Source organism: Pseudorca crassidens, chromosome 2 (genome assembly GCF_039906515.1).
Source record: "Pseudorca crassidens isolate mPseCra1 chromosome 2, mPseCra1.hap1, whole genome shotgun sequence".
Classification (NCBI taxonomy): Eukaryota; Metazoa; Chordata; class Mammalia; order Artiodactyla; family Delphinidae; genus Pseudorca; species Pseudorca crassidens.
In genome coordinates this window covers 6,837,375-6,851,765 of record NC_090297.1, presented here as the reverse complement: position 1 = coordinate 6,851,765, position 14,391 = coordinate 6,837,375, and the positions used below count along the sequence as shown (strand labels likewise).

Sequence of the window (14,391 nt, the reverse complement as noted above, 5' to 3'; positions counted from 1 at the left end):
ACAGCACAGCTTGCAGGATCTTAGTTCCCCAGCCAGGGATCAAACCCGTGCCCCCTGCGATGGAAGCATGGACCCCTAACCCCTGGACCACCAGGGAATTCCCTTTAGCAGCATGTTTGAAGTGTGGTTTAAGATGGGCCTTTTAATGTGCTGGGGATTGGGCGAGGGTCACGACATCCCAGTTTTGCATCAGTGGGCATAGTAGGGTAAGCATCTGGAGGTGAAGAATTTCAAGAGTTTTGGGTGGAAACTGTCACGATGCTTTCTGTTAAAGAATGCATGGTTTCTTAAAAGTTCTTGGAGGGAAGTAGAAGTTACTTGTGGAAACAAAAAAATGTTGCCCACAATTCCAGTTCTACAAGGATGAAGTAATTAGCCCCTGACCTATAGCAAACCCTGAAAGGAATTCAGGATGAAGTACTCTGTGTTTTGGGCACATGGGGCCCAAGATAGTTAAGATACATGTCTGAGAAAGAATTTTGATGACCCCAGATTCTACGCACCTTCCCATGCATAGCAAAGCACTAAAATCATTAACTGGAGATATCTGTTTTCTGTGATTAGCATTAATCTTTTAACAAGATGTAGGCTTGGCTACATGTATTTCCCAGTCAAAAAATTTCGTATATATGCTCCTCCAATACCTTTTTCGGAGCAGTTTCTCAGAGCTCTCTGAGAGGCTGTATCCTGGGCCATAGTCATCAGTAAGATACTGAATAAAACTCAACTCACAGCCCTTACGTCGAGCTTTTATTTTTTTCCAGATGACACTTGCAACTTATATCTTTCTGGGCCAGTCTCCTGGGGGTAGTAAAGTGATGCTGATGAGGGCAGCCACGTCTTTACCCAGCCATGTCTTGGCAGACAAACCATGGTCCAAGAAAGGGGGTCAGGAGAGACAGGTGTGTGAACAATGAGGCTCTGGAAGGAGAGAAACCGGGTCAAGCAGGCCTCTGCCGTTCCTAATGGTGTCACTCTGGGCAAAGAACTGTGACCTCTCTTAGTCTCGATTTCATCTAAAAAGGAGATAATAATGAAACTAACATGAGACCCAGTGCTTAGTACAAGGACTGAGCCAGAGGAAAGCTCTACAAGACGCAGCTGTCATTATTCTCGGTTAGCTTTTCTTGTGTTACCTAAGAGCCCCTGAAGGGTCTACTACTTCCTGCCCCTTCCCCACAGCTGAATCCTCCCCTCTGTTTCCAGTGCCCCAGGCCCAGTTCCAGACGGAACAATCTCACACCTGCTCTTGTTGAGCAGTACCTATTTAACAAGCATCTGGGGAATTTCCCATGACCATTATGTCAGAGATGGGAGCAGACTCTCCCTTTCGCTAACATTTTCTGTAGCTTCTCTTCTCCCTGGCACCCAGCAAATCACTGGATTTGCCTGGACCTGTTGCATCTGGGAGAGCTTCTCTCAAATACCAGCAGACAGCGTTTGTCTCTTCCCTGTCTCGGCACCACCACCCCAGGAGGAAAAGCAGACGGGGAGCGTTGGGCGTCGGAGGGCAGGTGCTGTCTGAAGTTACCCAACCAGCGCCATGATGAGTGACATGAGTGACGAGGAGAGCATTGGGGACGCTGTGTCAGCCCTGGGGGTGAGTCCGCCCTGGCTGGGCACAGATCCAGGAGACCTCGGGGCTGGGTGTCCACGGAGAGTCGCCGATGCCACGTTCAGGAAAAGCGTGGAGCAGTGGTTCTGACTTTCTTGAGAGCCGGGACCACCCGGGGTTCTGGTTAAAATGCAGGTTCTGATTGAGTGGGTCTGGGGTGGAGTCTGTGAGTCTGTATTTTTCACAAGCTCCCAGGTAAGGCGGCTGCTGCAGACCCAGGAGACCTAGAGGAACTCTGGTTCCGGGGGCTTCAAAAGCGTGGGCGGATGCTTGCAGGGCTTGGCTTCAAGGAGAACTTGGGTGGCCCGGCAGTACCCACTGGGCTTCTAGATTCCGTAATATGCTCCTTAAGGCCTCAGGCTGGACACGTAAAATGTATTCTCTGGCCCTGGGGCGTCACGTAGCACTAGATTCTGTGGGACGCTGTAACCGTTCAACAACGGACCAGCGGGAGGCGGGGGTGGCGTTGATTTACAGCCTGTGCTGATATCTGCGATGCTCCCACCGAGGTTCTTTTCAACGGACTGTAGGGAAGAGTGTGAGCTTCAGGGGAAAGTCGCGCATGGTTTACAGCATCCTTCCCGCTGGTACAGCACTCTGCCCTTGTACTACCTTTGAGCTCACAATTCTGCAAGTTGTAGGTAACTGATGCTGGAACTCACACAACTCAACATCAAAAAGCCCCAAACAACCCAATTTTAAAATGGGCAGAGGATCCGAATAGACATTTTTCCAAAGACATACAGATGGCCAACAGGCACATGAAAAGATACTCAGTATTACTAATCATCAGGGAAATGCGATGAGATATCACCTCACATCTTTCAGGGCGGCTGTTATCAAAAAGACAAAAAGTAAGTATTGATGAGGATGTGGGGAAAAGGGGACCCTCGCACTGCTGGTGGAAATGTAAACTGGCCCAGCTGTAAACTGGCCCAGCCACTATGGAAAACAGTATGGAGGTTCCTTAAAAAATTAAAAATAGCACTACCATATGACCCAGCAATTCCACTCCTGGGTATTTATCCAAAGAAAATGAAAACACTAATTTGAAAAAATATATGAACCCCTATGTTCACTGCAGCATTATTTACAATAGCCAAGATATGGAAGCAACCCATGTCCATTGAAATATGAATAAAGAAGAGGTGGTGGGAATTCCCTGGTGGTCCAGTGGTTAAGATTCTGCACTTTCACTGCCAAGGGCAGGAGTTCAATTCCTGGTCAGAGAACTATGATTCTGCAAGCTGGGAGACACAGCCAAGAAGAAGAGGTGGTACACACACACACACACACACACACACACACACACACACACACAGTGGAATACTACTCAGACATAAAAAAGAATGAAATCTTGCCAGTGGAACTAGAGGGTATTATGCTAAGTGAAACAGGTCAGACAGAGAAAAACAAATACTCTAGGATTTCACTTATATGTGGAATCTAAAAGACAAAACAAATGAACAAACATAACAAAAGAGATTCAGAGTCATACTTACAGAGAACAAACAGGCAGTTGCCAGAGGGGAGGGAGGTGGGAGGAGGAGAGAAATAGATGAGGGAGAGTAAGAGTACAAACTTCTAGTTACAAAATAAATGAGTCACAGGCATGAAATGTACAGTGTGGGGAATATAGTCAATAACTATGTAGTATCTTTGTACGGTGACCTATTTCATGTAACTAGACTTATCGTGGTGATCACTTTGAAAAGGATAGAAATATAGAATAACTGTGTTGTGCACCAGGAACTAACATAGCGCTGTAGGTCAATTATACTCCAAAAACAACAAACAAACTCACAGAAAAAGAGGTCAGATTCGTGGCTGCCAGAGGCAGGGGGAAGGGAATTGGAGGAAGGTGGTCCAAAGGTACAAACTTCCAGTTATAAGATAAATGTTAGGGATGTAAAGTACCACATGATAAATATAATTAATATCGCTGTATGTTATATATCAGAGGTCCCCAACCTTTGTGGCACGAGGGACCGGTTTGGTGGAAGACAATTTTTCCACGGACGGGGCGGGGGGGCAGGTGGGGATGGTTCAGGTGGTAATGCCAGCGACGGGGAGCAGCAGGTGAAGGTTCACACTCTCCTGCTGTGCGGCCCGGTTCCTAACAGGCCTGGACTGGTACTGGTACTGGGGGTTGGGGAACCCTGTTATAGATGAAAGTTAAGAGAGTAAATCCTAAGCATTCTTATCACAAGGAAAATATTTTTTTTCTTTTTCTTATATTTTGTATCTATAGGAGATGACGGATGCTCACTAAATCATTTCGTGATGCACGAGAGTCAAACCATTATGCTGTACACCTTACATTCAAACCGTGCTGTCAGTTACATCTCAATAAAACTGGAAGGAAAAATGTCATAATTTTTACCTTTTTTCTTGAAAATTATCCTCTAACACTATTAATGTAAGGTCACTAACCCCAGAGTCAGAAAGACACGGGCAAAGTAGCATGCTATTCTAGAATATTCCAGCATTTGTTCCCTCGCTTTTACTAAGGAGAAGTTCACATAAAATTAACCTTTTTAAAGTGTACAGTTCAGTGGCATTTAGTACCTTCACAGTGTTATATAATCACCATTCTATCTAGTTCCAAAATATCTGCATCACCTGCAAAGGAAACCCCACACCCATGAAGTAGTCACTCCCCTGCCCCTCTCCCCGCAGCCCCTGGCAACCACCAATTTGCTTTCTGTCTCTTTGGATTTACCTTTTCTGGATCTCTCATATAAATAGAATCATACAGTATGTGACCTTTTTGTGCCTGGCTTCTTTCACCTAGCATAATATTTTCGAGGTTCATGTAGCTTGTGTCAGGACTTCATTTCTTTTTATAGCTGCATAATCTGTTGTGTGTATATATCACAATTTGTTTATCCAGTCATCCATTGGTGGCCGTGTGGGCTGTTTCCCCTTTCTGGCTATTGTGAATAGCGTTGTTGTGAATATGCATATACATATATTTGCTTGAGTGCCAGTTTCTGTTTTTACTCTTTTGGAATTAAAATATATCTAGGAGTAGAATTGCTGAGTCATATGGTAATTCTGTTTAACTTCTTAAGGAATCACCAAACTGCTTTCCACAGCAGTTGCACCATTTTACGTTCCCACTGGCAACATACAATGGTTCCAGTTTCTCCACATCCTTGCTCACGACATGGATGAAACTTGATGACATTATGCTAAGTGAAATAAGACAGTCAAAAGGACAAATACTCCACGATCCCACTTATAGGAAACAACTAAAGTAGTCAGGTTCATAGAAACGAAAAGTAAAACAGAGGTTGCCAGAGCTGGGGGGAATTATTGTTGAATGGATTTAGAGCCTTAGTTTAGCACGATGAGAAAGTTCTGGAGACTGGTTGTACAACAGTGAGTATACTTAGCACTACTGAAATGTACACCTAAAAAAGCCAATTTTTGTTATAAGTTTTTCACCACAGTTTGAAAAAAAAAAGAGTTGTCTACCCAAGGTAATGTGTAACCAACGAAGCCACTTGGGTCCCTGAGAAGCTTCCTGAGCCCCTGGCTTTCATGCATTCTGTCCATGATTCCCAAAGGTCACTCTTTAGTGCATGGGCACTCTGATAGGTGAGGTCAAATTCTATTCTTGGAAAGAAAACTTAGGAACCTTGTATCATCTCTGAAGTTTACTCACTGGGTGTGTCAGCATGAGCCACAGCCTTTCTGCCTTGGGGGCATCTGATAAAATCTTGGCCTGTGGAGCAAGAAGGTTTGGACCAGGCTTGGTTTCTCCCTCTTCCTTCCACCTACGTTGCAGAGTTGGGTTCCGATGGCCAGAATCCAGGCAGGCCTGGGTGAGGTGTAGCTGGCCCCACTGGGCACTGGGCTTGGGAAGTCTTGTGTCATCCTACCAGGCCCCCTACAGCAGGAGCGCTGCCTGTGTAGATAGCTGGATGCATGCCGGGACCTGCTAATTACTTCTTCCTTATCTACACCTGGAATGGGGATGACCCAGAGCTCTTTCCTGCCTTCCCACCCCTCCCTCCAATCAAGCAATCCACACTCACTCTGCACCTTGGTAGCAGCCTCGTTTTGTGCCCTCCGCAGGCGCTTCTGCTATAATGCGATGCACATGTTCCTAAAGAACTCCACTTTCTATCATATGCCACATAAGTAAATAACAGGATTTAAGGGGAAAATAGGGTTGCGGCAGACCCCCACGCAATTTTAAAATCTGAACACAAAAAACAAATACAGTCCTAATGAAAACAGCAGCCTGGGTAAATCTCCACTGACATTTGCACCCAGCAGCTAGGGGGTTCTCACTTTCTTCTTTAAAATGAGTGTTCTTAGGCCATTCGCTTCCAGTTGAGAGCCATGTCATCACATTTTAAAACCCGATTTAGGCTGTATCAAAACAAACAAATACATACATACATACATATATAGATAGATAGAGAGAGAGAGAGAGAGAGAGAGAGAGAGATGTCTTCACAGCTTCTTCAAGGGTCCTTTCCCATTTTCTGTCCTAACAGACTTTCAGGCAAATGTTTGATGGTTATATCAGTAAGAAATGGGTTTGGCCGCAAGTGACAGAAAATGAAAAAGAGGAGTGTTTTTCTTTCATGGAAAGTCCAGGCAGTGGTCTGGGCAGGAGCAGCACTTTGAAGGGGAAGGGACCCAAGCTCCTTCCATCTCCTTGCTCTGTCCTGTGTGGCCTCAACCTTGTGGCCCAAGCTGGTGGCACCCGTATTCCAGGCAGCAGGATGGCAAAAGGAACAAAGAAGAGAGAAAGGTTCTTACAAGCCAGTATGCGACACCTTCACATACGTCGCTTTAGATAGAACTTGTCGTATGTCCCTGCCAACCGCAAGGGTGATGGGAAACCTAGTCTTTCCTTTGGGCAGCCTCAGGTCCTGCCCCAAATTCTATTACTAGAAGGACTGGGCAAATGGATTTGAGGATGGGTTGGGGGAGCCGCAGCAGTCTGTACAATAGAGGCCCACGATAAAACTTTAAAATTCCAGAACATTCCTAGTAGAGATGAGACCAAGAGTGACTTAAAGTCCTGGTATCATCTGGTCTCAGAATGATGCCGGAAACTCGGTATCTGTGTGCTAGTGCCAAATCTCGGAGAGTTTTGGAATAAGTAGAAAAGAATGGCTTTATTGCTTTGCCAGGCAAAGGGGGACACAGTGGGCTCGTGCCCCTCACAAACTATATGTCCCAACCCGGGAGGATTTGGTGAGGAGTTTTATAGCTATAGTTCAAGGATGGGGTTGCTGATAAGATTAGGGTGTGTGCAGAGCCTGTACTCCTTTAATCTGGTCTCAGGTAATCTGATGAGCTTCTGTGGTTCCTTTAATCTGGCCTCATGTGGTCTTCTTGAAAAGCTTCTCTGGAATGAAGAATGCTGACATCTTCCATTTGTTGGGGGTTTTAGTTCCATAAAGAGCTTAAAGATATTGTCATGTGCATCCCTTGAGGCAGAACCAGGACCTGCCCCAAGGCTGCACTATTGTTTCTTGGGTGTTCCTCCCTTGTCTCTGCATCCCCTCCCGTCCCTGATTGGCAACTGTTCAAATCTGCCCTTTGGAACTGAGGGACGGTCATGGAGGCTGGAGTCTGTTCCCTACAAACAAGAAAGGGGGGGGACAGAAAGGCTTCTGTGCCCAAGAGCACCACAGGGTCCTGCTCGGTTTCAAGAAGAGCCCAGGGATTTGCCGACCTGCTTTGTGATGCTAATTCAACAGCTTACATCCTGGTTAAATTTTCCTATACAAACTTTTTTTTTTTAATTCTGAAAAGCTTCATTTTCAGATAGACCATTTTTATTGTTTGTTTTATTTTAAAAGTAATACAAAAATCCTCTTAATTGCCCTTGGTGTCAGTCACCTAGTTTTGTCAGTTTTACAACCTAAATGTCTCTCAGATGCATTTGCTTCTCTAATCTCTGCCACCACGCAGGTCCAAGTCACTGGCATATTTCACTTGCTCTGCAGCAAAGAACACCTCCCTCTCCTCTTCCCCAAATCCACTGGTCTCTTGTCCCCTCATCAGTTCTCCTCTAGGCAGCCACAGTAAACTTTTCAAAACACAAATCTGGTCACCCTCCACCCTCTAAGGCCTTCTTTCTGCTCCTAGAACAAAAATGAAGCTCCTTCACATGGTCTACAAGTGCTAAATACAGTCTGGCCCTGCCTACCTCCCCAGCCTCCTTCTCCATCCAGCCTTCCTTTCTGCTTTGTGCTCTTCAGCTACACTGATTGCAATTTCTCTTGTACCACAGGACCTTGGCACATACTATTCCCTATCTGGAAGGCTGTCTCCACCACCCCGTCCCCACCCCGACCCCCCTTTGCTTAGGTAAGCTCTATTCATCCTTCCTTCCCATCTCAGCTCAAGCTCACTTTTTTTTTGTTTTGTTTTTTGTTTTGTTTTTTTTGCGGTACGCGGGCCTCTCACTGTTGTGGCCTCTCCCGTTGCAGAGCACAGGCTCCGGATGCGCAGGCTCAGTGGCCATGGCTCATGGGCCCAGCCGCTCCGCGGCATGTGGGATCTTCCCGGACCGGGGCACGAACCCGTGTCCCCTGCATCGGCAGGCGGACTCTCAACTACTGCGCCACCAGGGAAGCCCCAAGCTCACTTCTTTTGTAAAGCCTTCCCTGACCAGCCCCTCAACCCCCTTCTTTAGAGTTCTTTTACAGTTATAAATTCATCAGTGTATTTATCTGACTGAATTCTGCTTTCTTAACTGGAGTCTAAGCTGCTTGAGGACAAGGCTTTGTTTTCTTTTTTGCACCCTGTTGTATCCCCCCTCTAGGACAGTAGTAGACTCAGTACATATAAATGTAAACATATGCTAGGATTGAAACCATTCCTAATCTCACATCCCAGAATAACCACTGTTTTCAGATTCTGATAAGTCTTCTAAAATCCTGTGCTAACATATTTACATTTTATGTTAATAATAACGTTTAATAGTAATAATATATGTTAATAATAATGATTTGGGAATTGAGATCTGGGACCCAGATCTTCACGTCAGAATCCTTGACAAGCAAGGATCTTAGCAAGCACTTTCCCCACTGTGACAGGTTAGGGTGGACCTAACACACAGCCCTCGAAGAAAGAGGAAAACTAGCTTTGGGTCCTTTTCTCCCTCAACGATAAAATCCTAATATAATTTCCCTGTAATGAATCAAACTGTATGGAAGATGGGAAAGAGAAAGTGAGGAAGGCCCTGGCAGAACGCGGGTCTGGTCACTTTCCTTTGACTTTAAAAGTGATTCTTTGGCTCTCAACAGAGGTAGTTTCAAGCACAGGTCCGTTTCTTGGAAACATTAGTACGTGTTCCTGTGACACACCTTGGCCTGCTATGTGCAATTAACCAAAATATCCTTGGGTTAATCAGTGTTGTTTATTATTGTCATTTTAAACCCCAAGGCAAAAATAGGTTTCAACTGGCAGGTCCCCTTCCTAGTGCAGGCAGGACAGAGACAAGGGCAGGGTGGGGAGGGCCAGGGCCAGAGATGGGACACCCTGTTCCTCCCCGCCCCCGTTTTCGGCTCCCGCGGGTAAGAAGTAAACGTGGAAAGTGCACAAAACCAAAAAGACACTTGCAGTGGGCGAGCCCGGCCCACACACCTCAGGTCGGCCTGACGCTAGGGTCCTGCAAGACCCCAGCAGGGACAGTCCCTGCCTCGGACCAGTGGGCCACTCCCTATTCTGAGCCCCCAGATCCCTGGGCGCCCAAAGGACCCCCTTCCCCCAAGGGCCTAAAGGCGGCCTGAGACCCCGAGGCTGCTGTGCCCGGGTCCCGGGGCCTGGAAGGACCGGGCAGGGGACACAGAGGACTTGGGTGGGGACAGTCCCCGAGCTCTGGGCCCACTCCCGACCGTTCCCGGCCCTCCGGGGCCCCCAGGTGCCCTCCCTGGCCCCCAGGTGCCCTCCTTCGGTGTCTACTGGCCGCCGCGGGGCTCGAGGGTCCCGGGCTGAGGAGGCCGCGGGCAGGGTTGAGGGGAACCCGGGGCAGGGGCGAGGGGACAGCGCCCCACGGCCCAGCATCCCGGCGGCCTCCCCGCCGCGTTCTCTCCGCTCGCGCTGCGCTCCCGCCGCTGAGGCGTTGGTGACGCCGAGGCTGTACCTGTGCTGCCCCGGGGCCGCCGAGCCAGGTACTGCGGCTCCCCCCTCCCCTCCCCTCCCCTCCCCCTCCCTCCCTCCCCCTCCCCCTCCCCCTCCCCCTCCCTCCCCTCCCCCTCCCCCTCCCTCCCCTCCCCTCCCCTCCCCTCCGCGGGACAGGAGAGCCCCCTCCGGCCCAGGCCGGGCCACCGGCTCCTCCCACCACCTCCACTCCAGGTGGGAGGTCGAGGCCGGGGGAGGGGAGGTCTGCATCGGCCGACACCAGCCCCATCTCTCAGCTTTCAGCTCCCCAGGGAGCGAAGTGGAAGCTCTGGGCCTAGAAGTGGTTCTCTTGATTTCCTCTGGACCTGGCAATGACCCATGGTGGCAAACTTCTGACAGCTCTTTTTGCTTTCCCAACCTGTCCCCTTCCCTTCACCCCCCCACCCCTCTCCCGCCCACCGCCCTGCAACTAAAGTGCATTTTCTTTGCAGAATTTTTCAAAACTCTTTGAAATAATTGGGAACCTCTGGTCTTGCCAAACCTCAGTGGGAAATCATGGTATTAGGGCTGTGACCCAGGAGAAAAAGGACAGGAAATGAAGTTAGAGAAAGGAAATGGTCAGTCCTGACCCCCACTGCTCCCAACACCTCCCTATCCCCCCAAACCCCCCCCCCCACGTGAATGGGGAAGCAGGGACTAACACACACACACACACACACACACACACACACACACACACACGCTGTCACCTTCCTCTCAGCCTCCCACACAGAGACACCTGATGACAATTCCCGAGTTTGCCACTGATGCCAAGACCAGTGCCCGACACACAGTGGACCCCCAGTTAACTGTCATTTGAAGGTGAACAGGGGAAGATGTGACTACATTAACTGCATTTGCGCCACAGCAAATAAAACAGGGAACGTGCCCTGGAAAGATGAAAGCCCGTCGGCTTTGCGAGCCTGCCCTGGATTTTGGCCACTTGACCTGGTGTGGTGGCCGCATGGCAGCCGCACACGTGCTGAGCACAGGGGGCCGACAGGGGCCTGGCCACGCATGGAGGACCCAGACGAGCAGCTGTGACTCACTTTCCCTGCCCTGCAGATAAAGGGATTTGAAATATTCACTGCTTTTGCAATAGTGATGATTACACGGAAAATCTCATCTCTAGGCGACTCTGAGTTCCTTAAAAAGGAAAATACACTTTCTGAGAAAAGTGTTGTGTGGCAGTTTGGGCGAAAGCCGACTGCCTCGTAGGGAGATTTGGCTGCAGGCTTCCTGCCAGGGACCACTCCTGAGAAGCCTCTAATGACCCCATCTCCTGCCCCCATGCTACCTGCTGTGTTGTAGGGTCACTGGAACCTGCTGCTTTCCACGTGTTTGTGACGGAAATAACCCTTCCAGTCACTCACCACGAGCCTGACTTTCGCAGTAAGGAAATGCCGCAGACTGTCCCAATCGGGAAGGCACTGCGCCTGCAGTCCCTGGGGGGTGCCCACTTGCTGAGTTAGACCCCAGACATCTCCCTTAAAAGAAGAAGCGAAAACGAGACAAACCTCTGGGTTCCCGAAAGGGTTATTCTGCCTTAGCCCGCCTATAAAAATGCTATTGGCTGTTACCTGGCTTGGCCAAAGTACAGCCAGAATGTCTTCTCTCGCCATTCAGTGCATTTGTTATTTGGGCTGAAAGGAAATAAGCAGGACCCTGCGCTTCCAGAGCAAAGATGGAGCAAGAGGACGCAGTCAGGAGGGAAGGGGTAAGTTTGCTGTCCAGACAGCAAGCGGCAGCCCCACGGCAGGGCCTGTTCGGCGTTGCTGGGGATGCCCTTCGGAGCTCTGTGCACGGCGAGGACCACTGGGGCACCTGCCCCTCAGAGCTCACCCAGCAGCTGGACTTTTACAGGCACTAGAGAGAGGAGACGTTTAGACACATTGAGATTTAGAGGTTCTTTGGGCTGGAACCGAAATGATGAGACTCAAAGGAAGAGTTTGTCACAACTTCCCTCACCGTAAGAACTTGAGGTGAAGGGCTTCGGAAACCAGCAACAAAATCCTTACAATAGAGCCTGTGAGAGTTTTTTGATTTGTTTTGATTTTCACTTCAGGGCATTTTCACTAACATTTTCAGCAGGTGAAGAACTAAGCCAGTACGAAAAGAAGATAGAAAAGATGTTGCAGGATTTGAATTGAACTCAGATCTGTAGCAGAGGTTCCCTCCCTTTTAGATAATCTGAATCCTTTTCTTTTAGAGACGAAAGATTTTTCTGCACCTCTTCCCACCCACCCTTGCCCTCCATATAATTGCTGTTGTACTTTTAGAGTCTTTTTTTTAATAAATTTTAAAATATTTTATTTATTTATTTTTTTGCTGCGTTGGGTCTTCGTTGCTGCGCACGGGCTTTCTCTAGTTGCGGCGAGCGGGGGCTACTCTTCATTGCGCTGCGCGGGCTTCTCATTGCAGTGGCTTCTCTTGTTGCAGAGCACGGGCTCTAGGCGTGTGGGCTTCAGTAGTTGCAGCATGCAGGCTCAGTAGTTGTGGCACACGGGCTTAGTTGCTCCACGGCATGTGGGATCTTCCCGGACCAGGGCTCAAACCGGTGTCCCCTGCATTGGCAGGCGGATTCTTAACCACTGCGCCACCAGGGAAGTCCTAGAGTCTTTTGATTGAGGAAAGTGCATAAGGACAGAAAGGTAACATAAATTTATTAACACTTTTAAGAAATTTGCATTTTATTCATCACAACAGCATCTGCTTATATTGATGGGGGAGGTACTTATTTGTGCAAATTATTATTTATTCAGTCGTGGACAGGAGAGCCTTGCCATAGACAGGTTGGGTCCATGCTCTGTAGCTCACAGATTAAGGACAGGTCTGAGAGGTGGAAGTACCTGGGATCCATTCCTGCTCCATCCTATTCTAGCTGTGGGAACTTGGGCAAGTTATTTAACTGCTCTGTGCCTTGGTTTTCTCACCTATAAAATGGGAATAATAACCATACCACCTCAGAGGGAGGCTGGAACAAGTAAATGAGACCATGTGTGGTAAATTACCTGGCACAGAGTGGATCCCCCGTAAGTGTTATTATTTTGTGACCATCCTTTAGAGCAGAGCACTACTGACTTTGGGGTCCGGATAGTTCTTGGCCATGGGGGGCTGGCCTGGGTGTTGTAGAATGTCGAGCAGCACCCCTGGTGTCTACTGACGAGATGCCAGTAGCACTCTCGCCCACGAGATTGCCTGCTTTAGAGATTACTGCGTCACTCCACAGGGATTGTCTTGTGGACTTCATGACAACAAGAACGTGTTAGGTCAAATGTTATCGCCTCTATGTTATAGAAAACGAGCTGTGAGGTAATAAGAACTCAGGGATTTGGGGGTCAGGGGGGCCCTGGTCTGGTCTGTGCCGTCTCTTCAAAAGAAAGAGTTGCACCGCCCAGGTGTGCCCCCAGGTGGGGCTGCAAAAGAACAGAAACACCCTGCGTGGTGGTCCCTGAAAACGCACGATACATTTGGAAAGGAGATGAGTAAACGGTCACATGCAAAAGATATGGGCTGATCACAGCCACCTGCTCCTGCAGTCCCCCAAGGAAGGGGGCCTCCTCCAGGGATCCATCCAGGGGGATGCAGGCTGCCCCTTCCCAGGTGCCTGAGGGCAGACCTGGCCCTTTGGGTGAATATACGCCGGGTGTCCCAGGAGACGTGAAAACAGAACTATTCCAGTGGTGACTGTAAAAGAACCTTCAAACCACAAAGTGAAGCCAAGGAGGGATTTGGGAGCTGAGTGGAAGCGGGGGGGCAGCTCAGGCCACAGAGGCTGGGCTGCCGGGGGCCGCTCAGGGCTGGTGGGGAGGGCCTGGCTGGCTGTGCCCTGGTGGTTGTGTGACCACGGCCTCACTGGACTTTGGGTTCCTCATATGTAAAGAGAAAAGACATGAATCTGGTGTGCATCAGGGACTTTCCGCCGTGAAAAAGGACTCTTGGCCTGAAAGAAACAAATAAGATGATTAGAAAAACATGCCAAAATGCTTTGGAAAGTGAAAACAGAATTTTTCGTGGAGTGTCTCCACCACCAACTAGTTGAGTGTCGTTGAGCTACTAACTTCCCGTCTGGGTCCTCACTGTTAATAATTAATATTGATAGCAAACCGTGATATAGTGTGTAATGCTTGGAGTGTGTACCACCACGAGCCAGCTGCGGGCCTGTTTCACATATATGAACTCACTTATTCCCCATATCAGTCCTGTGAGGAAGGCAGTATCATTGTCCCCATTGTACAGATGAAGGAGCCAAGACACAGAAAGGTTTAGTAGCCGGCACTAGGCCACACAGCCAGCAGCAGGAGAGGCAGGATGCAACCCCTTGCTCTTGGGCTGCAGTGGCCACGCTGTAAACCCCCTGCAGCGACAACACCTGACCCCTCCAGCTCTAAAATGTTATGACGTTTGTCTCTCCTCTCTCCCCTCGTCACTCGGACCTCAAGGAATGTTTGTGAAACTTTGGGTCCATTCCATAGTGTGATAGAGTGAATTACAGTGTTAATAATTCATAGGGACTCACTTTTCCAGGCATATTTGCATTCTGACTGGAGACGCCTGACAAAGAAAAGTCTGAGACTGAGAGTGTCTCTCTGGTGGTAGAGAGAGAAATTGGAGACAAATTCCTAAGAGAGAAATGG

At 48.8% G+C, this 14,391-nt stretch overlaps 1 protein-coding gene across 5 annotated transcripts in view; it reads left to right on the top strand.

Annotated features, from left to right (window-relative positions):
* Positions 1-14,391, top strand: part of LOC137214883 (solute carrier family 2, facilitated glucose transporter member 5) — a 59,157-nt gene that overhangs the window by 25,079 nt on the left and 19,687 nt on the right. The window contains exons 3-4 of one of the 5 annotated variants that reach the window (XM_067719273.1): positions 765-902; positions 1,475-1,600. The exons of 1 other annotated variant lie outside the window; for it this stretch is intronic. In XM_067719273.1, coding sequence (XP_067575374.1) covers positions 1,544-1,600 — 57 coding nt within the window. In that variant the 5' untranslated portion in view covers positions 765-902; positions 1,475-1,543. Of the gene's footprint in view, positions 1-764; positions 903-950; positions 1,601-11,205; positions 11,472-14,391 lie in introns of those variants that run through there. 3 more of the 5 variants (XM_067719284.1, XM_067719294.1, XM_067719303.1) reach the window with 3 other exon arrangements.